The sequence below is a fragment of the Galeopterus variegatus genome, unplaced genomic scaffold (genome assembly GCF_000696425.1).
Source record: "Galeopterus variegatus unplaced genomic scaffold, G_variegatus-3.0.2 Scaffold1027, whole genome shotgun sequence".
Lineage (NCBI taxonomy): Eukaryota > Metazoa > Chordata > Mammalia > Dermoptera > Cynocephalidae > Galeopterus > Galeopterus variegatus.
The window spans coordinates 327,377-336,504 of NW_007727138.1; the positions used below are offsets into that span (position 1 = coordinate 327,377).

The window sequence follows — 9,128 nt, forward strand, 5'->3', positions numbered from 1 at the left end:
CAGGCCAGATATTTTTATTTGTAAACACTTGAGGGTGAGCACGGGAAATAAAGGCACTTGTCGTGGGGATTATTTTAAGACTGATGCAATATACACCGACAGCCTTTCTGTACGACAAAATATGGCTATGCTTCGCAACAACAATCATGGAATGTAGTACCCTGTACCTAAGACAGCAAATCTTAAGAGTCCTGATTTACTTTACCATTTCTTGTCTCCCCAATTAATTCCTTTTTTCAGCGTTTCCCCCAGACTCGGGAATCGAGCGAAACGCGCCCACAATTTCGGGACACTGTGGAAGAGCTTCTTGCATGGGAAACTCCAGCATCTGAACGTACAAGAAGATAAAAATTGTTATCCCGACACAGCTCTTTCCAGAATATTCTCTGCACAAGGAACAATTACACCCCCACAAGTTTCTTCGGTGGGAAAAAAACTGCATTCGTGTAAGAGCAGTTTTCCTTTTTGTTTTGTATTTCATCCAGCTTCAAACTATAGTTCGGCCAACCCAGTGCTCTTTCAGCTTCTAAAATAGCGGCTCAAAGTTTCCTCAGTGTTACGCATTCTCGTTCAAGACGCACACACTAATTTTCTACGGCATCCTGGTCTCAGTTAATTTTATCTAAGCTTGTAAAAAGAGTACGTTTTTAAAACGTCACTCCCTGTCTCTCTAGTCTCAAAAATCGTTTGCTTTTACCCAGCCTTGGCGCCATGGGCCAGCCGCCTGAAACGTCAGGAAGGAGATCACCGGCCAGAGACGGTGAGGCGGCTAGAGCGGCCAGAGCCGTACTGCCGCTCTCGCTTTTCTTTTGCTCTCTATGGTTAGGAGCGCAAGCCCCTCCTCCGCCCGAAAGGTTTTCTGTTCCTCGACGCTTGCGCAAGGCCAGTAGGTAGTTCCGGTTCCGGCGTGAAGATTTCCGTTTACTGTGTTCGGTTGTCGCAGTTGGTGGGCAGTAACTGAGCAAAGATGCTGCGGAGTCTGCCGGTGAGGAACTTATGCGTTTTCATTCGTGATGGGGCTTGAGAGGGGAGGCTAAGGGACCACATCAGAAAACCCTCTCTCGGAAGGGGAGGGGAGGCATGCAGAAGTCGGCTTCTGAAGTCACCTTGGTCCGTGTCCTTTTCGACTGACCTTCCTCTACCTTCCATCTATTCCTCTCGTCCGAGGCCGTTGCTGGGTAGATGTAGGGAGTGAAGAAGCTGGAAATTGTCGATTAGACCTATTTTTGGTTCTTAGTCACCACCCCTGACCATGTGGGTCGTTGATGAAGTTATTAGCTCAGATATGAGTAAAACCAAAGTCTAGGTGGGGAGTTTCTGACATCCTCAAGTGCTAGGCAGGAAGGTGTCCCTCTGGCACTAAAGGTTTTAAGTTTGAATGGTTCTGAGCTTTGTGAGCATTAGAAAGTTTAAAACCATGTTATTCGATTTCGGATGGGATTAGTAGTTGTGGCGGAAGTGCGGTGTTGCTTCCATTAGGCCATTCTGCATTGCCCTTCACCCCTCCCTCCATCAGCTTTGAGCATATAAAGTATTCTTCCAGAATTTAGAAAAAAGAAAAGGAAAATGTAACTGATTATTTTCCTTTGTAATTATTCAATGAAGTTTTCCTTAGCTGCTTAGTATTACTTATTTTAGAAACTGGAGTGCGTATTTGATTATTTAATTTAACTAGGTATGTAATACAAGCCTCTTTTTAAAAACTATTAAAAATTTATTAGGAGAAACGTAAAGAGGGTAGCATTTTAATTAAGTAGGAATCATGCCAGTGTACTTTACTGCCAAGTAGTAGATTTTTAATAATCTGGTAGGGTATTAAATGAGAACGTTTGACCTTAATGTATTTTGGTTAACCGTTTATTATTTCTGTAATATGTGTATATCAATACTTTTTTCCCTCAAGAATTATAAAATGCTACTTGGTTCAGTTCAGAGATCGTAATTTTTGGGGAGGTTAGAATCTGCATGAATTGCTTCTTGAATATGGTTTCTGGAGACTGCAGAATGTAATATGAGGAGCTGAAGATGGACAGCAAATTGGAAAACGTGGATGCTGGCCATGACTTTGCTTCTGACAAATCAGATATGCTTTAATCAGATATGCTTCCCCCTCCCCCCCTTTTCTATAAAACAAAGGATTGAAAATAGTCGGTTTTGAAGTCTTCTTTAGGCTCTAAATCTATTTAATATATGCAGATTTTTCATTTCAGGTTCTTCGTCAGATTGCCCAGAGGACCATAAGCACTGCTTCACGGAGGCATTTTGAAAATAAAGTTCCAGAAAAACAAAAGCTGTTTCAGGTACTAAATATTTTACAGGAGATTGTTACTTGTCATAGTTAGAGTACCAAAAGATGGAGTAGGAAGTAAATCTGGAGATCTCTGATTATTGGTGATTCTGTTGTATTAGCAAAAGAATAGTAAAAAACTGCCTATTGCTACCTTACTGTGCATTTGCTATATGCAAGAGTCTCTTGGGCAAGCAGAAGGAAATGAGGGAAAAAGGGTATGGGTAATGATAAATTTTTTTGGAGGAGTTTATGATGCATTGGCATTCTTTGGGGTAGTTGCACAGGAATAGACAAATAGACCATGGATCTTTCCAGAAACAATAAGTATGTAGAAATTTAATTTATATTAAAGATGCTACTTCATATCAGTGGGAAAGGATACAATAAGTTGGCTTGGAAAAATTGGCTCATTTAAAGAAAGTAAAGTTAGATCCCTTCTATATAGTATACAAAGAAAATAGTTTGGAGATATAAATATTTCCCCCTCAAAAAAAATTAAAGAAAATGTAGGAGAATATTTTTTTAATCTTAGGGGTGGGGAGGTCTTCTAAAGAAGTCTTTACAAAGCCAAGACGCTGTGAAGGAGAAAAACTGCAAGGTCTAGTGACATAAAAATTTTAAATTTATAGTCACAAAAGAAAGTGACAAATTGAGAGCAAATGTTCAAAATATAACAAAAGGTTAATGTCCTTAGTACATAAAGAGCTCCCCCCAAATCAATAAGAAATGTAAATTAAAATGACAGGTTACTATGCATCCCCCCATTTGATTGGCACAATTTAAAAAAGATTTTAAAAAGGTTATGTTTACCAGGTATGGAAGATTGGTACACTCATGCATGGTACTTTCATACACACTAAGTAGTATGATTGGTACAAAAGTTTTGGAGGGTATTTGAGAGTATCATTAAAAACAAACCACATACCCTATCATAACAAAATCCCCAATAACCGAAAATTCTGTTATGGTATTTTTGTACTATGGAATGCTATATAGCCATTGAAAGGAACAGGTAGGTTTAAGTGGACTAACAGAATGGTTTTTAAGGTAGTATTGAGTATTAAATAGTACATGGCATACCATTATTTCATTTTGTGTATGAAACAAGCATGTGTATTAATAATGATATAAACATTAAAAAATAGTCAAGGATGGGTACTATACCATAAATAATGGTTATCTCTTGGGGAAAGACTTAGTGGAGCAGAGCAATTTACCTTTATAAGTTATTACATTATGAGTAATTTTTTCTTTTTTATTTTTTGGCAGCTTGCCAGAACAGGGATCGAACCCTGGACCTTGGTGTTATCAGCACTATGCTCTAACCAACTGACCTGACTAGCTAATCCTTGATTTTTGTTTTACTGTGATGTCTAGTTTTTCCCAAATAAAATCTCAAATGATAAATGTTGTATAATATACCACATAAAAATAAAATGCTTTACCAGATGTGCTAAGTATCCACTATATAAGCCAGATGCTAGACTAGATGCTATGGATATAATTTCAGGTTATAAACCAAAATTCCCTACTGCCTTTTTTAAGGGAAAAAAAAATCGTTCCTGTGACTAAATCTAAAGTGCAACAATTATTGATTCTTTTATATTTAAGTTGTCGAAGGCAATGAGTGTATTTTATAGGTTTAATGTTTATATATTCCTTGGAAAAACCATCTTTATTGGACCTCAAATTAACTTTGAGATAAGAATGCTGACTTTTAGGAGTTCTTATTTTAAAATTGGTACTAGAGAAAGAATCAAGAAAACTAGGTTTTTAGAATTTTGATATTTAAAATATTTTAATTCCAGGGGTTTAAGGAACTATTTCATTTTATATGAATAATTAGTCTTTTGAAATTTAACTTAGTTTGAAACAAGTGACACATCTATTAATGTCTTTTTTTTTTTAAAACCTAGGAGGATAATGGAATTCCAGTACATCTAAAGGGTGGGGTAGGTGATGCCCTCCTGTATAGAGCAACCATGATTCTTACAGTTGGTGGTAAGGCATTTGGAATGTTTGAAGGTTTATAGAAAAGTAATAATAATGGTAACTAACAACATGATTGCTTTTGCTATGCCAGTATTTCAGTACAGGCCTATGTCTCCAGAATCTGACATCTTACTGCATCTCATGTAAGGATTCAAGAGGGTAATTAATGTATAAGAGCATTTTGATGTATTTATAGAAAAAATACACCAATACAGTTTGATGATGATCTTATGATGGAGGTGGCTATCTGAGTGTACCACTAGTGGCTCTGGAGGCTGTTTTTCAGCCAAAAACATCTACTCTGCTCTACCTCCTAAAGCAGGGACTTTTAAACATTTTGACTATGGTACATAATAAAAACACATTTTACATCTAAATCGCATATATACATATTTATGACTGGAATAAAACTTGTACAGAACAATATGTTTATCATATGCAAAGTGCTTTGATATTTTTCTGTGGATTAGGCAGGTCCTTTGTTGGTATTAGCAGTGGCACGTCATAAATTGGTGTAGTAAGAACATAGTTAGGAATTTGAATGATTGGTTTCTCGGGAAGGAAGGGAAACATTTGAGTGATTGTATGTACCCATCATATTGATAGGAGTGCCACATTCTTGGATTTCTATAACACTTGCATGAAGTCTGTAATGTATCCTCATTTTAAAGATGAGGAAATTATACTAATTACCCAAGATAATATTGCTTCTATGTGGAAAAGCTGGGATTTGAGCCCTAATTACAGAGTTTCCCTGCTCATGCCAAGGTGCCTTTTGGCTTAAGTTGAATATCCTTAAATTAGAAGGGGCATTATGGATCAAGACAACAAATAATGACATTTGGGCTTTCTTAACAAGATAAGGTATTAAATTCTTTTCTGCCAATGTGATTGTTTCTTGGCATTCTAGTAATTAGTTTTAAAATAAAATTCCAGGTATTAGCTAGTTTTATATTAAATTTGATTATTTTAAAATTATGTTATTTTCTCTTGAATTTACATTGATAAAACCACTTTAGGGAAGGTAGCATATTTTGACCTTTTTATTTTGGCATTTCTCAAGCAACCTTAGGTTAATATGGAAATAATTTGTATGTATGTTCTTAATCTTATTTTTAAAAAAATATACATGTTATTAAGTTGACAAATACATTGTTATGCTATATTTAGCACTTTCTATAGAAATTAATATTAAAACTAGATTAAATGTATTTTACATATATTTATTTAAAACTTTTCCAGCACCTATAAAAATATTGTTTTTGTGTTCCTATTAAAGTAGTCTCAATGCCAATCCTGCCTTTATGTTGTAAGTATTGAGCTAGAATATTAGGTTTATACATTTAAATCTCAGAATTTCTTACAAGTTTTTTTTCCGCCCCCTCAGGAACAGCATATGCCATATATCAGCTGGCTATGGCTTCATTTCCCAAGAAGCAGGCTTGACTTTGGTCATCCCAGCAATCAATTGGTTCATCTTCATTCAGCTCTATGGACCAGTAATGTGATAAATAACTGAGCTTTTTGGGGATCAGTATTTATTGACTTGTACTAACTGCAACTAATAAAGCAGTCTTTACCATGCTTTGTCTGACTTTATCACTTTAGAATACATTACACCAATAATTTCTGCTGTTGCTCATCCTTGTAAATCTTAGATGAGGAGTGAAAAAATGATTTTTTTTGTCATCAAGCTTGTATAAAGCACCATTATTTTGATATTATTTTACTGAAGTTTACTTTTAGCAGCTCAGAAGAATACAGTGGGTGGTCTTCAATTTCAATTGAGCATAACACTTGAAAGAATGTTGCTTTCTCCTTTCTCTATATTCTGGGGTATGATAGAAACTGGGGGTAGTAGAAGTAGGTTATTTTTGGCTTCTGGAGTTTGAGATTTTTTTTTCTCCCTCAGCTGTGTGAGTGTGTTTAAATATTCAATGTATTCCACAGCTTAGAATTAGGCTTTTAGTAGAGTGAGTGGCTGTAAAATAATTCAATATTACTTTTTTTCTCACTTGGGTTGGGCCTTTATTATGTTACTTTAATTCATAACATAAAGTGTAAAATGCTTAGGTCATTTCTAAAAGTTATCTTCTAGGGGAATATAGGGAGTCAAATTTTGTTTTTCATCTGCATGGTGTACTTTGGGATTGCTACATGAAGATTGGAATCTAGCTTTGTCAAATCTAGGGGAAATTGATGAGTAAGGGTTTTATAAAGTTTAATTTCTAGATAAAATTCACAAAAGTATATTTGGAAAAATTGAGTCAAGTCTGAAGTAGCCAAGTTAAGCTTTTTGCTATCAAAACATTGAGGCTTATGGTACAAATTTCTCAAAAAGTAACCAATTAATGATATTTTAGCCTTGAACCCTGAAGGTTGTAAAGGATCTTGGTGGCCATATTATCTTACCTGCCAGCTTTTGAAGGGAGTGTAATAAACATTGTTAGACATTTCTAAACGCTGAGAAAGTTCTTAAAAGTTGGTCTGGAATCTGGTCCAGTTCAGTGCTCCAGAGCTCAAAACTACTGATAATGTTTTGAAACGAACTATGTCAGCATTGTACAAAGGAGAATTTAGGTAACTTATAAATATGATGTAAAATGCCTTTATGACATGATGTGAAAGATAGTTTTGTAGCAGAAAGGAAAAACAGCTTGATGTCCTGTACAACTTTTATCTCTCAATATTGTGAGAAGTGCTTTACTATATCTGGTGTAACCTAGTGAAACAATGTATGAAACATTTCTGGTAAGTTTTTTATGCCAAAATGTTCTTTTTGGGCTATGTTCATGTGGTGGGATTGGATAAATTAAAATTAGGTTAAATGTGTAAGGTACCTTAAAAATTTTTTAAATAAACTCTAAGATTAACTACTTGCCCTTCACCCTAAAATTCTGTAAGCAAGGGTGGAGTGTAGTGATGTGGGTAAGAGGCAAGATCCCAGAAGAGGGTTTGCTGGACAAGAATCCCATGAAAATATCTAATGCTTTGTAAGTATTCAGTAAGAGATACTGTTATTGATAGATTCAAAGACTAGCCTAAAGTCCAAGGATAAGAGTCCTTAAGAAGTATTGCAATTGCAGCCTTTAGGTAATCTTTACCCACAACACTATCCTTTTTGAGAATAGTATGTTACTAAATGGAAGAAATTCCATGATCATGCTATACCATTAATATAAACACCATTGGAGATCGATTTAAGTGAAATCTTGTTATAATTATTATTATGTTCAAAATTGCCTTTGTAGTCTGTAGCTGTTCTAGATGAAGTTATTATTAAACTGGATTTACAGATGAAAAACTAAATCTCATGCAATTTATTCAAGGCTAAAATAGATGGCAGCACAAGATTTCAAGTCCATTTTTAACCAATTCGAAAAGCTCAGTCTTTCCAGTATAGTGCTTCATCTTACCAGATGTTTTATTAAATATTGGCTGGGCTAGCTTCACTACACTATTAATAGCAATGTGTGCAAGTATGGATACCCTACAGACTTCATCTGCCTGGTACAGTCAAGCTTCTTGAAAGAGTAGTACTGTCCGGTTCCGTTATTCAGTTTCACAGTGATCTCTATAATTTGCCATCTATCTACCCATTTAGTTTGCTCCATCTTTTCTTCCACCTTATATTTGAAATCCAAACTCAGCACTGACCATATTCTGCTTTTTTCTGGTGTATATATCCTTATTCTTGACACTTGGGAAAGCTCTCCAGTCTGCTGGAACCTTAGGCATTCTGTCTTATTCAGACATGCTTCAAACGTTTTCTGTACTCTTCATCAAGAGTTTTTCATCCTTTGAGTTATAATTGTTGACAAGACCAAGAACCAATATAGCCTTGTAATTATCCACACAGGTGATGGAGTTAGAAGACCTAGCTTCAAACCTTGGATTACCATGGGTAGCTAACTTTGGTAAGCCTGTATCCTCATCTGTATGTGTGGGATAATACCTAATGCACGTGGTTATTCTAATGCATATAAAACATAAGGAATGGTTTCTGGCACATAGGAAATGTGCAATAAATAATTGTTACTCCTATTGTTAGCTCTAAGAGCAGAAACTTCTTTTCATCCCATATCTCCATCAATTTACTTGGTACAGAGCAGGGACTATCCTGTGGCCAGGGCTGGTAGGGCAGGTTCACAATTTTATCCATGTACTACTGGGTAACTCTTATTTTGTCCTTGCAAGATGGCTGCCTCGGCTCCAGCTATCTCATTCATGTTCCAGCAGTGAGAAGGAGGAGGGGTGAAAGAGCACATGCTATATGAGTGAGCTCTCTTGTTTTTGTTTTATTGGGGTTTTCTTGGTGGCTGGCCAGTAAGAAAACCCAAACCTTTGACCTTGGTATTACCAGCATCACACTCTAATCAACTGACCTAACCAGCCAGCCCTGTGAGCTTTCTTCAAAGTCCAACACAAAGCTTCAGCTTTATCTTTTTGGCTGTAATTTTGTCACATGGTCATGAGTGATTAAAGGAGGCCAAGAAATGCCTTAGCTGGGCATATTGTCAAGCAAAACTGAGGTTGGGTTTAATAAAAAAGGGAGACTGCCTGTTGAGTTGGCACTAGCAGTTTTTGCCCAGTTTGTTTTTTAAATGAATGAAATTAACATACAAAGGAGACAGGACCTAGAAGCATTTTGAGTTCTAGCTCTAATTGTTTGGGGTACCCAGATCCATGCCTGTTCTTATGGCTTGGTTGGATTCCATTGGTCAATAACTTGACCACTTTGCTTAAGTTCAGGTAGGTTTCTCTAGCCAGGAACAAACCAAGGCAGGGTTTTGTTGGTTTCCCAGCTATCATACCATCTGATGTAACCCTAACTCTACCATTTACC

The 9,128-nt window shown here is 36.2% G+C and overlaps 1 protein-coding gene across 1 annotated transcript; it reads left to right on the forward strand.

The window, feature by feature from the left end:
* The first annotated feature begins 892 nt into the window (after positions 1-892).
* Positions 893-7,586, forward strand: LOC103591773 (cytochrome c oxidase subunit 7A2, mitochondrial). The gene is made up of 4 exons (XM_008574283.1): positions 893-985; positions 2,211-2,300; positions 4,207-4,291; positions 5,670-7,586. Exons 1-4 carry the CDS (start codon positions 968-970, stop codon positions 5,726-5,728), a joined length of 252 nt encoding a protein of 83 aa, XP_008572505.1. The 5' UTR covers positions 893-967; the 3' UTR covers positions 5,729-7,586.
* The last annotated feature ends 1,542 nt before the right edge of the window (positions 7,587-9,128 follow it).